The 20,290-nt window shown below is 39.2% G+C and overlaps 1 protein-coding gene across 2 annotated transcripts in view; it reads left to right on the forward strand.

The window, feature by feature from the left end:
- atp13a3 (ATPase 13A3) overlaps positions 1 to 20,290 on the forward strand; it is a 37,184-nt gene continuing 16,894 nt past the window's right edge. The window contains exons 1-12 of one of the 2 annotated variants that reach the window (XM_084548623.1): positions 1 to 350; positions 9,543 to 9,623; positions 13,124 to 13,211; positions 13,301 to 13,474; positions 13,764 to 13,988; positions 14,287 to 14,357; positions 14,607 to 14,690; positions 16,326 to 16,395; positions 17,767 to 17,901; positions 18,850 to 18,922; positions 19,672 to 19,803; positions 19,898 to 20,080. In XM_084548623.1, the coding sequence (XP_084404749.1) occupies positions 13,161 to 13,211; positions 13,301 to 13,474; positions 13,764 to 13,988; positions 14,287 to 14,357; positions 14,607 to 14,690; positions 16,326 to 16,395; positions 17,767 to 17,901; positions 18,850 to 18,922; positions 19,672 to 19,803; positions 19,898 to 20,080 (1,198 nt within the window). In that variant the 5' untranslated portion in view covers positions 1 to 350; positions 9,543 to 9,623; positions 13,124 to 13,160. Of the gene's footprint in view, positions 351 to 9,344; positions 9,624 to 13,123; positions 13,212 to 13,300; positions 13,475 to 13,763; positions 13,989 to 14,286; positions 14,358 to 14,606; positions 14,691 to 16,325; positions 16,396 to 17,766; positions 17,902 to 18,849; positions 18,923 to 19,671; positions 19,804 to 19,897; positions 20,081 to 20,290 lie in introns of those variants that run through there. The other variant, XM_084548624.1, reaches the window with a different exon arrangement.

Raw genomic sequence — 20,290 nt, forward strand, 5'->3', positions numbered from 1 at the left:
AGGTGTCTTTTCTTTGCAGTAGTCGTCACTGAAAGCTGTATTCCATGGCAGTAAATGAGCGCCCTATTATAGCAGTGATGACATTTACGGGCTCACTGTTGGTGATGTCACGACATGTCACTTCCTGCCGTCAGACAGCCAGTTCAGGCCAGTTCACTACCGCTGTAGTACTCAGTCTGTCCCACTGAGCTGTCAACACGGCAACCTTCCACTGTTCCCGTTTGTTGCGACAACATTTTACTATTAAACTTAGCCCGTTTTCCTCATCAACGACGTTTTCCTTCAGATAACAGGAGCTCTCTTCTCACTATGACTCGAAGGTGATCTTCAGAGTGTCCAGGTGGTTCTGGGTGAGTGTGTTACTCTGAAATGTGCTTTGCGGTTTTGCCTACATCGCTGTCATCATCACCCATGTGTCAGTTGCTACCAAGCAGTGCTAAAGCTAAAGCGGTAGCTAGCTGTTCCGTGTGCGGACGTCAGCCTTCTCCTTCCTGTGGTAGGGCTGGGAAACGTGCCACGGTCGCTGTTGAAACGTTCGTTTGTTATCGTGCTTTATAAAATCCAAACCGAGAATGACAACGGAGAACACATGGACGCTGTTATCAAGCTACTCACTAAGTAGTGGGCTAACAATGAAGCTTAGCTAACGTTAGCCAGCTAGCAAACATCCAGCGACGTCTTCTCATCTTCCCGATGAAACAGCCCCTAGATGCCTGGGGCTTGTAGCCATGATTCATTGTCAGCAATTTGGCATTTAACACCACCATGCCTTATTCTCTATTGTGTTAGCATTAGCTAGCGAATAATAAACTGAGCAAGTGTTTACCTTGTTTCGTATTGCACAGATGTGACATGTGGCAGTTTGGTCTTTAAATTGCTTTACAAAGTTATTTTCGTTGTCCTGGCTGACAACAGTAATCGGAGCTATACAGTATTCGATGTTATTTCATTAGTATATTAAAATACGATTATATAGAGGCTTTATATTTGCCAACACACCTCCTTTCCGACAGCTTCACTACTCTCGAACACCTGCCACAAACTGACCTGGTTTCCATCTAGTCAGCTTCGCGAAATCATCTGCATCCTTGCAGCTCATTTTCATCTTGCACATATTAAATTCAACTGCAGTGTAAGAAAATATGCAACTAAAACAACTGTTTCATCCACTGCTGGATTTGATGAATTGTATTTAATCACCGTGGATTTTGTCAGGTTATCTTATGTAAGAAAATAGTTCTATTATAGTTGTGTAAACTCAAATTAATGATGCATGTGAAGGAATGAATTGAAACAATTCATAATATGTGAGCTATGTGCTCACTTGCCAGTTCATTAGGTGTCCTAGTAACGAATGCATTCTAATATAACAGTCCTGCACTATATCTTGATTTCATGAAGGTTATGGTATTCAGCAATTCTTTACTTTATAAATGAACTGCAAGAGCCATTGATTCAAATGTGTTTTCATTTTGGAGGCAGCGTTTTGTAGTACTATTGAGTTATATTGTGTTATACTGACACGTTTCTTTTATTCTGACAACCCCATTTTAGTCAGTGGACTAGGCCGAATAACAGAAACACTTTTGGGTTTAATTCATTCAGTTTAACAGCGCCACAAACTACATCCTCCAAAATGACCATACAGTGGAAGAACCACCTTTCTGATTCTGTTTCAACATAAAGTGAACATTATAACAATCATGAAGGGGCATCGAGTGCAGGACTGTTCTATTAGAATGTGTTTGATTTCACTAGTGTATCCAATGGACTGGCAAGTGAGTGTGTTTAAGGGGTGTCAATGATAAAGCAACTTTGTTTATTATGTGTTTCACTCAAAAAATAGAATGAGACTCCCATACTTAGATTGCGCATGACTTGACAACTGTCACTGTTTATCATATGCTGCATTATACAGTGGAATGTGTGCAACTTGCAGCCAAAGCTAGCAAGCAAGTTTCTAAACTGTTGGAAAAAAAAAAAATAATAATAATAATTATTAATTGATAGTTGGTACTAGTCGTATCTGTTGGGAAACTGTATGTCTCCTCACAGTGACTGATGTCTTCTATAGCTACAATGCTATGGTTCGTCCACAACCTCAGAATCAGAAAAATATTCAGCCATGTGGGGCGGCTGTGGCTCAGTAGGTAGAGCGGGTTGTCGTGGACAACCCGCTCTACCTACTGGTTCGATCCCTGGAATGTGCCACATGCCGAAGTGTCCTTGAGCAAGTGTGTGAATGCGTGTGTGCTTGTGTGAGTGAATGGGTAGATGTGTCTGTGACTGTAAAGCGCTTTGAGAACCAATAGGTAGAAAAGCGCTATATAAAAGCAAGGCCATTTACCATTTACCATGTTGCAAAAAATAGCAGTAGCAAATTACAGGTAAACAAGCCGACCGACACTGGTGAGCACGGCACTCAAAGATGACATCATCCAGGTCAGAAGACATTATCTGTGGTCTGTGGGTCAATCTACAGACCCCGGATGATGATAACAGGTAACTCTGGACTCAATGGGGAATAGCACTAGCTTATCACAACAAAATATAGGTGAAATGAACAAGGAAGTTATTTAGAGGCTGCATCTCGGTGCCCAAGACACTCACACTATATGGATATACGCTGATCTAATTATCTCCTGATTGAGTGCAAATAACACAAAAGTTATATGGGTGAGTAAACGATGGTATTTTATGCTAGAAATAAGGTCCAGGTTGTAAAAAACAGTAGTTCACCTTTACAATCCGTGCTGGGCAATGTGATCGCAGGTGACCAGCTCTAGGTACGTGTGTTCAGACCTACTGTTAAAATGCTTCTCTAAATGCATCTCCAGCCAGCTCTCCAGATCTGATCTGTTTCATTTGAAGCGCAGTAGAATATTTTAACAACAGTTAAATGTATCTCTACTGCTGCTCCAGAACAGTACTGGTTTATGAGTGTGTATCATGACTTTGGCATACACATTTCCATATGCACTAATGGACTCAGGATTGTGTGTAACACATGCAACCCCGACCACCTCCAAATGTCTTCAGAGATCGCCTCTCACAAATGCAATCTCAATGCGTCCTAGGTGTGTTCACACCTGTACTTTATGCTGGTCATTTGCAGTCGCATTCCCAAGGATGGCTTTTAATGCATAACTTGAACAGGGCCTCAGTTTTATTTAAGGTCTGTGCTTTCTACAAGCCTTCTGGCAAAAATGAACACTGAAAATCCTTCAGAGGAACGCTGAATTAATCTTTAGGAGCTGGCCTTATGCTTGCGCCACTTTCCATTTTCTGTTGGTCTTACAGTCCTTGTGTGGACGGTCAATGCCTTGGAAAGTTTTTGCCAATTGGTACCTCGTTGCAGATTTGTGTAACCTTCTGCTTTGGCTTTGTGATGTAGATGTTGCCAGCACAAATACAAATCATACAGAGCAGCTCAGTACATCTTTATTCATCATCTATTATGTTTTCTTTTTATCTATTAACAGAGACAGTGGTGCAGGCCTGTACATTAATCTTCCAGGTTTTCCATGCTGCCACAGTGTGGCTTAGGAGATAATTACTTTGTCTGGCTTTAATGAGAGCTGAGTTGAGTTGGTTGAGTTGAGAGTTGAGAGGAATAATATACACATTCATTGTTTTGTTCCTTCAGTCCATATAATGAACAGTTACCCACATAACCATTGCAGCCTTTGTGAAATTCAGACGTTATATGCTGAGTTTTCTGTTGGAAATTTGATTATAAGAAAGGTGCAGTATAAATCACCCTATGAATAAAATATGATGATGATCTGTTAACCTTTTACAAAACAAAAAAGATTTAGTAACATTTGTGATCGATTTTCACTGTGCTTCCAGAACAGAAAGATGTCCAACTGGTAAGACATCAAGTCCTCGGTGTAAAAGTTGACCATCTACAGCTGGGAAAGTTAAAAGTACAGTTGAAATGGGTATTAGATTCATTTGTCACTTGAAAATGGATACAGAAAAATTAAGTTGCCCTGTTTATTTCTGAACTTGCTTCTTTCTGTGACAGAGCTTGAAGTCTTATCAAACTGGGCCTTTGTTAAGCGGTTTATTCTCAGTTTAGGGATTGAGGCACCAATATTCCTCCGGCCTTTGAGCCAGTGCCTCAAAACTTTTCACAGGTGAGCTTAAAGACATTGGCCTGTGATGGAAGGCCTGCCAGTGTTGATTCAGAATAGAGACGAGAAATATCCTGACATGGTAAAAGTCCTCTCAGCAGCCTAGGACTGTTTGGTGTGGGACTCCCAGAGCAGTGTGATAGAGAAACACATCTTTCTAGTGCTGATATAGCAGTTTGCCTCCTAGAAAACCAGGACAAACCAGAGGCTGCATCAGTGAAAGTAAGAACACTGAATGAAAACAGAAACAACTGTAAAATTTAATAGGCTAATGCAAACCTGAGGGTAAGGTCCCCTGGCAGCTGTTGGGAAGACTGAGCGTGTTAAACTGTCAGAGTCTGTATCTAACATAATGTTCAGGATCCTTTTTACATACAGAGTAAAAATGCCAAACAGTTTAACACAGTTGTTGATAAAACAACTAATACATCTGGAATTATGACATTTGTGGTTGTTTTACAGCTGTTAAACTAATGTAGTGTAACAGAAGAAAAGTTTTGAAAATTGATCCGTGTATATATAAAACACAAATGGCAAAAAAATAAATTACACTTTTACTTTGAAAATAACCTGGAATACTTCCTGATATACTCCACCATTTAGGACACCATATTTCTCACATGCGAATAGTGTGAGTGGAATAAATGTAGGCTTCTTTGTTTGGCTTGTGAAATAGGGTTTGTACAGATGGTTGTTTTGTTGACTTCACTGCTGTGCTACGACGCTTTAAGCATTATGTTGACTAGTTGCCGATCACTAACAATGTGGACGCCTCCGAGAAGACGGGTGAGGAGCCCAGGAATGGCCCAGATCCTCTCGACAGGCATTCAATTAACAAATCAGCAGATCAACAATTTACTGGAGAATTTCATTGTCAAAATTATTAGACTGTTAGCTACAGTACACAGAGAAAGCTTTAGAGAAATACTGCAATTTTTTCAACATGGCTGCACTTTACCATCTTACAGCACACTGTGGAGTACTATTAAATGCTATTCATGGTGCCGATATATGTAGGCTATACGTATCTGCAGCACACACTGTAGCACATGAGCTGTTTGTTCTCAGTATATGTATTCAAGTTAAGAATATAGATTTCATTGTTGCAAAGTATTACATTCTACTCTGTTTTTACTAGTGAGGTCATCAGTGATTAGTCAGTGTTGACTTGACTTTTATCACATAATAGTCGACTTTTAAAAATTGGAACTTGTGCAACTCCTATTGTGAAATAATGAACCATTCACTGACCTGTAACATCCATACAGAAATATTATTTCTCACTAAGGGTCACTATGCACCAGTAAGGAGCTCTATGAAGTTCTGCAAGTGCTGTAATCTATTGCATAGTTGTTTAAGCAGTTTTTCATAGACTGTCTAGCAATGCTACTGTTAATCCTAAAGCATGTGGTCAGACTTAAAATTCAGCACACTTTTGATCTGTAGGATTAAAGATTTTTCCCAGCCTTTTCAGTCCAGTCCCCCTCTCATAGTTTTTCCCTTGTAGAACTCTGTTTTCCACTTTCTGATCTGATACTCATATTTAACTCCCTTTCCCCCCACATTGAAGGTAGTAGCACCAGTTCTAATTCTCATCATCAGATGTCGTTCCATTAATTTGCCAAGATTTCCACCATTACACTCAACTTTTTACATAAGCAAGGGAGGTCTTTATTTATTCAGCACATCTGAAACACAGATGATGGTTAGTAAGGTAAATATGGTTTTGTTGTCAAAGTTGTAAGTTAAGGCAGTTCTAGAGCAGCAAAGGTAGTTTTAAGGCTGCAAGACACCAAGGCAACGGCCGTCTCTTTGCCTTTGTCAGGCCTTCAGTGAGCCCAGCTTTAGCAGTGTGTCTTGCACCATTTTCACTAGTAATTTGATTCATCTTATTGATATTTGGCGGAACGAGTTTGTCAGAAAGATCTCTGATTGCCAAACCAGTGCATGAGAAGAGAAATGGATGTGAAGAAAGTAAATCCAAAAATATCCAAAAAAGGCAACTGGACTTGAAGAGTTTTTTGAGAAGATGTTTCACCACTCATCCGAGTAGCTTCTTCAGTTCTAGTCCTTCCCAGAAGAACTTTGAGGAAGAACTTCAGTTCTAGTACTTCCTATAACTGTAGAAGCTACTCGGATGAGTGATGAAACGTCTTCTCAAAAAACTCTACAAGTCCAGTTGCCTTTTTTGGATATACCATGTCCCGATTGACTGAGAACCTTCACAGACATAAATCCAAAAATGTTAAAGAAAGGCAACTAGAGTTTCTTGAAAATGTTTCGCCACTTATCTGAGTAGCTTCTTCTTCAGTTCTAAGGGACTGGTGGGGAGTTTAGGAACATCTGTGGGTGTAGCCCATCAGAAACTTGCTCAACAGTTGTCTGTTAACCACCCGAAACTTACACGACTAGTGTCTGTTAATGGTTAGATACTTACCTGTCGTTAAGGGTGGACTGTTTGGCTGTAGTTTTTGGTGTGTTGATGTGCAACTTTTTGGTCAAGAACAGGCAGCTTCAGGTGGCCTTCGTTGCAGGTAGTTTTTTTTCACAGTGGTTTGGTGTGTCTGAAAACTTACAGTACGTAATTAAAAATTCAGAACTTCAAACAAATGACAATGTAATCAGATATTTAAAGCAGGTGGAAGAAACCAGAAGCAGAAAGAAATCTTGAGCAGAACCCAGCTCACATCGAAAAAGCAGGAGGAACGAGATAAACATACATCTGTCATAGTTACATACATCTGACTAAAAATGACATGTAGAATCTAATCGTGATACAAGTACAAGATATAGCTGATGATGTTAATGAAAGATTGATAATAAATATAAACCAGATCATATGGGCCTAAAACTTGTGACAGCAGTTGATCTATCAGGTGAGTTAGCTGCTATAATGATTGAATATAATCGGTATCATTGGCAGGTTAGAGAATGTTGCATTCAGACAGGAGTGGATAACTGCATGCTATGGAAATTGGGCAGCATGATGAGACCAGGACCACAGATGAGTAGTTTGGAGCTCCACAGAACAGAAACATCCAACTCTAGGCCAGAGACACTCAAAAGAAGATGGAAGAGGCGGGGAGGGGAGAGGAGAGGGACACATAGCTATTAACATGCTTTACATATCTATGATGCATTGGAAGCCAATGGTGTTGGGTTGTTGAGTGGTGGATATTTTCTGCTTTGATTATTGAGTTTGACTGGTTGATTCATATGTTAATGAGATTGCACTTAGTTTGACGTTTAAGAAGAAGGAGGCTCTGTTACGTTTTTAGTGATGTAACTGGAAGTGGTCGGGCTCTTGCTACACCTCTTCTGTATGTATGAATCTAAAATAAAGTTTTGTTTGTACATGTTAATTGAATTTGTTCCACTTAATGATGTTAGTAGTGGCAGTCAGCTCTTGAAGCTCGCTGAGGAAGACTGTTTAGCTAGACAGAAGAAGGGCAGGTGGCCAAAGATTTTTTTTTTTAGAGAGGCCACAGTGATAAACAGCACGACTGGCTCATGATGGAGAACAAAGCTCGGCTGTAATACCCCATGAGTAGGAGGGGAAGTGATAAAGAAAGCACATTGAGTGCAGAGTATGTAGGCAACAAAACACTTTTTCCTCCAAATGCTTCCATGAATTATAGACTTATGTCATTAGGTCATGGCTCATTGTTCACCTTTTCCTTTTTGTCTGTGTGTTGAAGAACAGGGCAGAAAGGGAAAGTAGAATATGTCTAGTGTTAGATAGCCTTCAATCTTTATTTGTATATCTTTGTTCTGCTCATGTTCAGGTATTTAAAAGTGTCTGAACACTAAGAAGATACTTTTGAATTAAGTCCCATAACTTAAAACAGTAAGTGGATTTAATCATTGTGTTGGAACGAAAATACATATTTTTTAAGCACAATTGCCTTGAACATTCCAAGTTTTGAATTGTAAGCATTTATGTTGATGTAAGCAACATTTTCTATTAGTTTGTAAAATCAATTACTTGGTCTATTGGCTGACTTTGATAAACATATTACTGATAACCAGTTAATGAATCCAAGAGTTTAGAAAGCTGACAGTACAGTCAAATAAATTAAAAGTTTATTAATCATCGCATAACTTACTGTGTCATTGGGTTGTGTAAAAGCTGTATTTGAATTTGGATGCTTTAGGACTTGAATGACTGTTTGTGTTTCTACATCTGTTTGGTTCAGTAGATTTTTTTTCTCATTTTGTAGTTTCTTTCCAGGAACACTGATGATTGTCATGTTTAATCTTGTTTGAAAAAAGCATCAACAGCTGCCCCATGGTTTATTTTTTCCCCAAGCTAACATTGCCTAATAATACAGTAGCAGACTAATCAAATGAGCGACAACAATGTGGCTTTAGGCTGGGCTCGAGGAACCTATAAATATCTCTGAAGTGATGCTGACTCTTAGAGGCTCCAAACAGGGTCCTCGATTTTTGTGACTAGGTACACTGCTTTATGCTGTCTTTATTTTTCAGAACAGGGCGCATACCCAGTCTGTTGTTTGTTGCTGTCTCTTCATAGTTTCTAGTAGACAAATTTATGGGAAATTTTTTATGTTGTGTCTCTGGCATGCAAATAGGACAAGCCTTGTGAATCTGTGAGAGTCAGGGAAGTTCCTTCACTCCAATCAGTATGAAGTCACAGTTAATTTCTCAAGGTATTGCTTATTATATTGACACTTACAGTTCTTAGGTTTTTAAGTCACTGCGGGAAATCCTGTAATTACAGGGATTGAAGCATAAAATTAACAGGGTGGCACTGAGCAGGATTAGAAATGACCAAAGTCCATATGACCTAGTGTTAACAGCAAGGTTAATTAGGTAAAGTCTTAAAATCTGCATACAGAAAGTACAATTCAGTATGTCATTGGGTTTTGTTGTCATGGTTCACTGTGTCTTCTGTGTCAAATGCCAAAAATAACTTACTACAGTAAGAATCATCATTAAAATCAACATCAAGAAAAAACAACAACCCCAGTAACGACTCTGTAAGACTCTGACCTTTATATACTCATGTATAAAATCAATAAAATAACAATGTAAATAAAATATTATCATTAAAAAAAAAAGCAAATTTTTGCCAACATTGCAGACATAGCCATTTTGTCTGAATAAACTTTATTGCAACTGTGTCTGGAAATGACCAAGTGTGAGGAGCGTTGTTACATTCACTGCGAGTTCCACATGGTTCCACACTGCCATGTTTTACATGGAACAAATATGTAGACACAAATAGACTATTTCTACGTAAATTGTGCAATTGGCACATCAGCCATATGGCTTTGCTTTTATTCAGCACTGAACTGGGAAAAAATTGTTTTTAAGTTTTTAAAACCCAGCCTTAGTGGAAAGACCTATGTTATGTTAACCTGTGTTTGTAATGTCCCCCAGGGTTCCAGGTTGGTGTGGTGAGACAACAAGCTAACTGTGGGGAGAAGAACCGCCTGGGGCATATCGTCCCTGGCTCTCAAGGTAAGAGAACCAGAATGATTCCAGGACTTGAGATGGTATTGGGTGCCCAGGTGCCAAGTGAATATTTTCACTCCCTGAGTTAAACACACATGTTGAAATATACAGAACATGTGCAAACCAGCACAACAACCATCAAACTGTCCAGAAGCTTCTCAAATCTTTAAGTTGCTGTTTTGATCTCTAAGCAAGCTTGGACTAATTATTATGTTCGCCAACTTTGTAGTTATCATCTGGCATTTTTTGTAGCTTTCAGCGTCCTGTGTAGCTAAGTTCTGCACAATTATTCACATTCATCTCACAAGACAACAGGGATTCAAGACTAATTGCACTGCAAATATACTGGCTAGCTGCAGTATGTGAAGGAACTTTGATAAAACCTTCAGCAACACATTTGAAAGATTTTATTTCACCTAGTCTTCACTAGCGGTCAAAAGTTTTGTTAAATTTTTCCTTTTTTTTTAATAGAAATTTAAGCTGTTAAAGTCCACAGGTAAGTGGTGAACTGCCAGAGGTTAAAAAAAAGATAAGGCTGAAAAAATAATGTACATTTCAGAATTATACAGAAAGGCCTTTTTCAGGGAACAAGAAATGAGTTAACAACTAAAAGGTGTTTTGCAATTGAAAAGCCTTAAAACGTGGTGCTACTTTGATGAGTGGAAAGTTTAGAATATATTTTGGTTTGTAAATTGAATCCATTATTGTTTTTTTAAACTTCAGTTGTTTATTTGTTCTATGCTTGCATTCCAGAGTAAAATGAGATATTAAACTGCATACATTTCAATAAAAACACTGAAATATTAGGGTGTTCTAAAACTTTTGACAGGTAGTGTATATATACTGTTCCAGACATTTACAGAACAAAGTGATGTGTTACTTGGGAAATTTTAACCAAAGCAGCACCAAGAGATCAATTCAGAGTTACACTGTGTTCACAATAGTTCCAGATATTGCTGTATAAAATGTATTCACATCCATTTTGTTACTGTTGACCGAAATGAAAAAACTTTGCTTGTCTCCAGCTTCAGTTAACATGTAACATATTGGTACTTCAGCCATAAATAGGGTCAACTTGTCTAATGTGTCAGCCACAAACCTTTAACTTTGGCCTGTTGTCTGTGTGGATTCTACAGTTACAAGTTACAACCCTCTTATCTGAACTGAGACTATATAACGATCTTTTAATGACCACATACATTTTGTATTTTCAAATCCTTTTGGCCTGCTTCCACTTGCGTGTTCTTTCTGAGTCACCATTCTAGGGCAGAAAGCTTTTTAATGGTTGTGTCCATGATGCACCGGTTGTTGGCTTTTCCACTCATATCAGAAACCAGAGAGGGAATGTTCTTGTCACTCTGCCCCCACTGCCTAGCTCTGGCCAGGGGAGCTTCCATTGTAAAATAGTAGGAAGGGCTTGGTCCTGAGTAAAATATCTCACTGCATGCCAGAGAAAAGTCCACCCAGGTGCAGCAAGCAGATAAGATCTGAGTGTGAGAGGCAATGATACAGGATCACTGGGTTTTGTAGAACAGCGGGGGTGATAGAAGGGTAGCCCTATGGGCAGTCTTGGTGCAGTAACTATCCCAGTGTGTCATTTCATTGTACTTTTTTCTCTTCCTTCTTTGCTGACCTGTAAAAGGCACAATAGTCTTACAAAATAGATGGCAGAATTTTACCAGAGTTTGTATGTAGAAATTCCAAATGTACAGAAGTAGGACTGTGTTTGTGCAATCATTCCATTCTGTATCCAACAAAGGTTCAAAAAAGGCAACTGGACTTGTAGAGTTTTTTTGAGAAGACATTTCACCATTCATCTGAGTAGTTTCTTCAGTTCTGGGGGACTGGTGGGAAGTCTGAGGTTTAAATAGGTACCCTCCTGAAAAACTGAAGAAGCTGCTCGGATGAGTGGCGAAACGTCTTCTCAAAAAAACTGTACAAGTCCAGTTGCCTTTTTTGAACCTTTGTTGGATATACCATGACCTGGATGACTGAGAACCTTCACAGACATTCCATTCTGTGACTTTACAATACACAGACAAGCTGAGCCTAGTTTTGCTCTGGCTCCGTTGGTTTGAGGCAAGTTCACTGTGTGAACAAAGAAGGAAGTTGTACCCAGTTGACTAATGGTTTGCCATAACCTGGCAAACCACTACAACTCTTACAACTCACTGTGTGTTTCATTCTATTCAAACATTCATTTTGCTTTTTTTATGTAACCAATACAATACACGATTAACAAAACAGAAAGTAAATCACCTGCAGTTAGTCTAGTGTAATTTTTCCTAAAACTGATGACCCTCCCTGTCACTATCAAGACAGAATTTCTATCCACATTCATATATAGTTACTGCACCTTCCTTGGCAGCTGCCTACCGCTCAGAGATGAGCTTGGTAATGGGTAACTCACACATCTGATGACTCAACTGGTCCATATGTGGGTTTGTTGACACTCTTTAGAAATCATGTCAGGTGGTCTGAGGTCAAGAAACTGTTTGCGAAGTACTGTGAATGCTTGAAAATGGAACATACCTTGCAGACTCCAATAAAATATCTGACCTCTGTTAGTTTTGATGTACTGTGTATCCACAGGTGGTATTGTTCCCCCTAAACAGCTGACATTAGGTTAAAAAGATTTGACCAGAGTTAGGAAAAACAAAACGATCCCTCAAGAGCGGCACAGTGGTATAGTGGTTTGCACTGATGCTCCCTGTGTCTGTGTGGGTTCTCTCCGGTTACTCCAGCTTCCTCCCACCGTCCAAAGACATGCTCATTAGGTTCATTGGTGATTCTAAATTGGCCGTAGGTGTGCATGTGAGTGTGAATGGTTGTCTGTCTCTCTTTGTTAGCCCTATGATAGACTGGAGACCTATCCAGGCCCGATGACAGCTGGGATAGGCTCCAGCAGACCCCGCGACCCTTCACAGGAGATGCGGTTACAGAAGATGAATGAATGAATGAATGAAAACGATGATGCCTTGGAACATGCATTTTGAGTGTATTGTGTCAGGAAATTATTAAGTCAGTTATTGTTATTTTCAAAATAAATACAATTCTAATTAAATATGTTAATGATGAATGAACAGACAATTGAGTAACCGCTATTGCTTTGGGTGGGGGCAGTGCTTGCTAATAAGATTTCAAAGATCCCCAGTGCCATTCAAAATGCATGTTTGTCTTTGCACCACCACTGTACCCCTAGATTTTCCTACAGATTAAATTATAATCAGCTGCACAGAAGTGGTGCCCAGTCCTTTCAGTTTACTTACTCGAACTAAGAAGTTCTGTGTAATGATTTTGTAACCATAATGAATGCAGAGCTGGGTTTTCAGTTTTCCAGCTGTTACATAATTTTATAATGGAGATAAATAACAAAAAATGGCTGTTATTTTCAAACACGGTAGTGGCAGTTGTTATGAAAAATACAGAACATTTTCCACATTTCACTCGTTTGCATTATATCCCTTGAAAGCATCCTCTGACCCATTCTGTTCTTGTGTTGGCAGTTACTAAGGAAGGGGCTTGGCAAACTGTTTCTGCAGCATGGAGAAGGAAGACCTAAAGATCCTCAATAAGGGGGAAGAGGAGGAGTTGGTATGCTTCTTTTTCATTTTTAATCAGTGCCAGTGTGAGAGTTATTACTTATTGGACCGTGGTCTCCTCTCTTCTCCCATGTTTTTTAGGAGCTGCAGGGCTACCGTCTGTGTCGTTGGCGGCTGGCCCTGGTGGGCCTCGGGGTACTGTGTACAGGGGGCTTCCTCCTCCTGCTTCTTTATTGGATGCCAGAATGGTGTGTCAAGTCTACCTGCACCCGTACCACAGCCCGTGATGCCGAAGTGGTGTTGATGCGCTCCACGGTATGTAGCAGGTCGATCAACAGAAAGTTAATTAGAAACTACATGGATAATCGGTAACTCATTTCAGGCATTTTTTCCATCAAATATTAGTCAACGAGTAGTATGCCATTGTTGGCATTTATGGCTCTTTTCAATGATGAAACCCAGACCATGACATTCAGAAAGATGAAAAAACTGCTGTTGTGTTTTGCCCTCAAATAATAAATTGGAAAGAAGAAGAAATGGAAGGCACTAATATATGGTTAGATAGTAAGGTTTCTCAAAAGTTAACTTTTTGATTGTCGACCAGGATGAATTCCGTCGCTGGTTCCTGGCCAGGGTGCGAGTGATGCTGGCCCCGGGGAGCAACCCCTTCCACAGCCTGGAGACCCAGACCACCTCCCCTTCCTCTCCCTGCTGCCCCTTCCCCTCCCCTGCCTCCCCCCCTCTGGCCAACGGACATACCCCTCACCCCTCCGATGGCAGCCCCGCTCAGGAGCTCATCAGAAAATATGCCGACTACCAGCCCATTCAGGTAGGATCAACTCCTGTCACTATTGTTTTGTTTCCAAAGTAGATCGAAGGATTGCCATGTTTGAATCATTTATAATTAGTTACCATGTATGTTATAGTGATATCACAAATTGTTAAACATATGTTGCATACAACAGAATACTGACCTGCCCATGTCTTAGACACAGACACATGCACTATTTGTGGGGCTGCACTGCATAGCTAGACAGTATAATGTAATGGACAGCAATTTTGACATTTGTCAAATAAATGTTAACTTTCTGTCTTACTTTTGCCCCTCTTCTTTGGTTTCCTCTCAGATTCGCTATTTTACCTTCCATAGCACAAAGTATTACTGGAATGACGAGGTGCAGAACTTTGAGGTTTTAAAGTAAGTATCTTTTAACTATCTACAAAAAATGTATTGCTGTTTTGATGCATGTTTGTATTTGTTGGTGCACGTTTGCTGCAGAAAACACTAAGTAAGCCTATTTGATAATGATACTTAAATCTGTAAACCTTTTATGTTGACTCATGAATACCTTGGTAAGAAAATCAGCAAAACAAGCTTTTCCATTTGCAGCAGTTGTAAAGCTCTGCTATGTGTAATAAAAAGTGTCCACCTATACTCCCTCTATAGCGGCCTGGAGGATCTGCATGTCAACTGCTCCACCCTTCACTCGGAGCACAGCACAGGCCTGACCGGGAACCAGCAGGAGTACAGGTAATACATAGATAGATCGCACATGACTCTGCAGGAGGAGTGCACTCAGGCCTGTTGGTTGGGCTGGGCGATAAAACGATAACATTATCTATCGTGATAGACACGTGATCAATATCAATAGAAAATACTTTCGGTATAATGTTCGATAAGTTCACTTGAACTCCGTTAGAGAAAAATAGAAAGAAAACCCAGAGCCAGAACTGTAAGTCATTCTGGGGGATGTAGGCAGAGGAAGGGCTTTAGCCTCTCGACCTATCACGGCCCAGCTAAGCCAGGTTGGTGGCATCAACAACAACAACAACAAAAAAAACGGCGTGCAGTGAAAGGAGAATATGAGTGCGACAAGAGGATGTTGTAGATAAAAAGGGAAAGGTCACGTCACCAGTTCGGCAATATTTTGGTCAGACAAGAGTCAGACCGATGTTGTCTGCAAACTTGGTGGCAAGTGAGCATATTAATTGGCTCTTGTCTCACTTGATTCGTAGTGTAAGAGTCAGTTAAGTTTAGTTTCTCTGCCGGCCGAGTGAGTGGCTGCTGACTCTCGGTTAAGCAGGGATCCACGAGCAGCGGTTATGAGTCAGTTAAGTTTCGTTTCTCTGCGTATTGTGCGTAAGTGAGTGAGTGTCTGAGTGCCTTAGTTTGCTAGTGGTCAAGTCAGGTAGTACGTTTTGATTCTCTGCCGAGTGTGATGTAAGATGTTTGAATGGTGCAGTTTATTGATTATATATCAATCAAACGTGGTAGGACTCAACTGAGCCGGTTAAATAGACTCTAGATTCATGATTCTTGAGTCGTCTTTGATGGCCGGTTACATGAGCCGAATCTTTTTTTTTCCACCGCTACTGAATATTAATTAAAAATGAATGAAAATGAATTGGTATTGAATATGTCATTGTTATCATTTTAAAAAAAAAATTAAAGTGACGGGTAAAAATGGGTTATGACGGGATTTTTATGAACCGTGTACCTCTTGATCTGAGGTTGCGCTAGACTTTTTCGTTGTCAGTCAAAATGACAAAATGTTTGAGTTGTTGTATTGTAGCTGCAAATTATTATCCCTTTGTCTTGACTCGTGGTGCAACTGCACATGTAATTCACTGCTTAGCATATTTTCTGTACAGCAAAAGACAATAAAATGCAAAAAAGAACCCATGTTGTTTATTTTGAAAAATCTAAACATTCAGCAGCCACTCAGTGGGCATGACTGGGATATTTTCTAGAATTAACTAGTGAAAATAATAAACCCTATTGTGTACACTCCAATGTAAAACTTAAACATGCTTCTCAAGTACAAAATAAATTAAATGTTTCCAATTCCTTAAGTAATGCAACACCTTCGTAAACAGTGTAATTTTAGATTCAGAACTGCAGAACTTGTTGCAGCCTCTTTCTTTTTGTGAAAATGTTGGAGGTGCTGGAATTTGCCCTCTGAAATGTCTATTTCAGGAGTTTATATACTTAAAAAGACTATTCTATTTACATCACAGATTGCACCGAACTGAGGTAGTCTTGCACTGAACCTAATGTCCTGTTACAAGTATTTTGGGACACAAGATTTTATATTTGATTTTTTTTTTTTTTTTTTCTTATTATTATTTTTTTTTTAATTTTTAAATTTCTTTCACCTCTTGACAGGAGACTGTTCTTCGGAGTGAATGAAATTGCAGTGAAAGTGCCTTCTGTTTTCAAGCTGCTTATCAAAGAGGTAAAGCCAAGTTCACATTAACATATGGAGCATTTTCGTTACTGTAAGGATTTGAATTTTCTTTGAATGAGACACCTTGTTAACTTGTGTCCTTATCTCATTTTATTTTAGTGTATACTGTCATTCTCAACACCCTCTTTTGCCAAATATTAATGACTTGATTTTTTGCAGCATTTTTTATAGACATATAATACAGGTACACAAGTTAATTCCCCCTTTTGCATTTTTTTCATAATCTTCTAAGGAGAGCTGAAATGCTGCAGCAATTATTGCAGCTGAAAATAATTATTTTACTACTTTCAAGTTGAACCTAGGACATTTATGTGCTTAAAAGTAATTCCTTTAGAATCCAAAATGAACAAATTGAACCATTGCTGCAATAGACCATTGATTGTAAATAAAAATGGAAGGTGGAACAGCTCCTCAAAAGTGAAGCCAAAGCAAGTAGAGCTCCCCCTGGTGACTGGCTGCAGTATAGGTCATAAGCTCCACCTCCTCCATGTTAGTGGATGGGACTTGGGTCAAACTAAAACACTAAAATACATGTCAAATAATTTTTATTTTTAGGGTACTTTCTGTCATTTTAGGTAGGTAATATGATGCTGAAGTGTTGTTTTAGTTGGTTATTTGATGCTGTAGAAACAGAATGTGACATAATGATGACCACCAGTTGCCATGCCAACCGCTCTGTAAACCGCCCGATAGGACTGTGGTAACATAAGAAAATAAATGAGTACAGTGTATAATACAACATTTTTTGTAACTGTTGGAGGTGGAGCAGAGTGTCCGTTTGACCAGTGCAAGAAAGTGAGGACGCATCTATGCAGCTGACACATAGATTATTCTTATTATGTTGTCTGATATTTGTCAATACAGTTGTGACCAATGCAGTTCTACCAGTTAATCTGTTTAGTAATGTAAACAGCTACGCCTCTACTTATGGGAAATGTTTTTTCCAGTGAGTAGAGAGACCTTTCTAGTTAAGCAAATGCTAATTAAAGACAACTATTTTGAATATTTACGTAATATATCTACAAGAAGAGTACTTTGTTTAGGGTGTCTTCTTGACTGATAGTCAGTGGGTCACAGTTCACATTTGAACAACTTGTATTACAAAGTAATTATTTAGGGTGTCTCATTTAGGTACACCCTAAACACTGCTTTGTTGTGTATTGAGAAGTGTGTAAATGTGTTGCACTTATTTATTTTAAAGTACATAAAGGTATACATGTTTTGTAAATAAAATTCTGCACACATATTACAAGACTTATGTTAAGTCAGATTAACTCTCCTGGCAGCTTCTTGGTTATGTCCTTAAGCGGAGACCTCTGCATTTGCCACACTAATGCCTCTCTCTGTCTCCTCCTGCAGGTCCTCAACCCTTTCTACATCTTCCAGCTTTTCAGTGTGATCCTGTGGAGTGCCGATGAGTATTACTACTATGCTGTGGCCATTGTTTTCATGTCGGTCATATCCATAGCTACCTCTCTGTACACCATCAAAAAGGTGAGACTGGCAAAATGGTCAAATTCTCTATAAGACCTGCTTCATTTGTCAGAACTTACACACACACATACACATATATATATATTATCTACAGAGATCTATATATGTATAATCATGCAAATGCAAAGACTTGTAAAGCCTTAGTTTAGTTTTTATGTTTTCCAGTTTACGAAATAATAATATATTGTCCACTCATTTATCATGCAGCCATAATGTTTGCTTCTTTTCTTGTTATGACACGTTAGTGACAGCTTGCTTTTGATTTTCTGCCCAAGTGTTTGATTGTTGTCCTTCTATTGTTTTGTCCATCTGTCTATACATTACTTTTATCCAGAGCAAAATTATCATGACAGTTCATGACTGTCAACAGTTTTGATGACCACTGACTTGTCATAAAGTTCTGGTATTAGGTCAGAAATTCACTGGTTTCATTTTAGGACATTTGGAAAATCCCTTGATTTCTACAGGATTAAATAAAATAGATAATATACAAATTATGATATTATCTATATCTATATATTTGGTCAATATGTCAGTAAAACAATCGGCATGAAAGTGTAATTAAATCTCAGATTATCCTCATCAAAAGTGTCTATTTTATTGGTGTAACATTTTTCTTTTAACAATTACTTTGAGTACCAAAACAATAAATGTACCAAAGAATGTATATTGAGAGTAAAGGGTTTTTAAAGTCGTTGTTTACCCGTTACTGCATGCGTCACAGTTTCTGAAATACTTCAGTACTATGACGGACACATCTGCTGCCCCAGTCATGTTTAATCCCGGTTTTTCAGACTAACATAAAGGCTCATCTACACACGGTCTGCTGCCTCATAGTTCACCAGCTCAAATGAAAACAGCCTTGTACTCACACACGTGTTCATGGGAATTAAGCTCATTGAAGTGCTATCATCACTGGGTTTCTTTTCTGTCTTTCTCTTTCTCCAGCAATACATCATGCTTCACGACATGGTGGCAGCTCACAGTATTGTCCGTGTGTCCATATGCCGAGCGAATAATGGTTTGTTGAACTTTTATTTGTGTCTTTTTTTTTTTTCATAGATTGCCTCTGTAGAATCATTTAAGTAGTGACACACAGCATGTATTGCTTTCTAAACCTGACTGAAGACATTTTTTTCAGCTTCTGTTCTGTGCTTGGCTAGACTCAATTACACAGTCACCCTGCATTGGCTGACCTCCAGATGGCTGCTACAGTGAGACAATGCAGACTCAGGGATAGGCAGTGGGTCTAGCTTATGCACACATTTAAAACCATAGTTTCTTGACTGCTTCTGAACATGCTTTTGTGTCTCTTCACACATTTTAAATGCATAAGACCTATGCAATGATCATATTATCAAATATCGTCATCAGTGTCTGATGATGTGAAGCAATTTAAATTTTAATTCCATTAGTTGTCCAAAGGAGATAGTTAAACACAGGGTTATCATTCATTCATTCATCTTTTGTAACTGCTTGTCCAGTGAATGGTTGCGGGGGGGGGGGGTTGGAGCCTATCCCAGCTGTCATTGGGCGAGAGGCAGGGTACACCCTGCACAGGTCGACAGTGTATTGCAGGGCTAACACAGAGAGACAGACAACCATTCACACTCACATGACTCTGGGTTATATTTAGTCAAATATTTTCACTTTAAGATTTTTTTATGCATCACACTAATGTCCATGCTCTTCTCTTCTCTACCTGTTTTTGTTTAATGCACACAGTTACATTCTCACTACTCTGTTTCCTGCTCTCCCTCTTCCTTGCAGATATCGAAGAGATTTTGTCTACTGATCTGGTGCCTGGTGATGTAATAGTTATTCCCAGCAATGGGACCATCATGCCATGTGATGCTGTGCTGGTCAGCGGCACCTGCATTGTCAATGAGAGCATGCTTACAGGTTAGCTGTTGGTATATTTGATATCTGTGTAAAAACATATTTTCCTGAATAGCTCCTTCAGCCAGTCCTAATATCAATCTACCCTCTCCTTCAGGTGAAAGTGTTCCTGTGACAAAAACCAACCTCCCAAACCCAACACCAGGTGATAGGGGGGACGATGTTGATATTGCCTACAACACAGAAGAGCATAAGAGACACACACTCTTCTGTGGCACCAATGTCATCCAAACCCGCTTCTACACAGGCGAACTGGTCAAGGCTGTAGTGGTCCGTACAGGTCAGTCTTAAACACCTTAATGTTTGAATTTGTTTTTGATGTCCTTGATCCTTTTTGAGATTTTGGGATAATATCGCACTGAGATATTCAAATAAAATATTTATGTTTAAGATTTCCTGATAGGCACAATTTCTGGTGTAATCATATATAGACTTTATTCTTTGCAGGAGATTGGTATCCATAGAGTGAGCTTAGTGAAGGTGACTGAAA

This window comes from Chelon labrosus (genome assembly GCF_963514085.1).
Source record: "Chelon labrosus genome assembly, chromosome: 7".
NCBI lineage: Eukaryota > Metazoa > Chordata > Actinopteri > Mugiliformes > Mugilidae > Chelon > Chelon labrosus.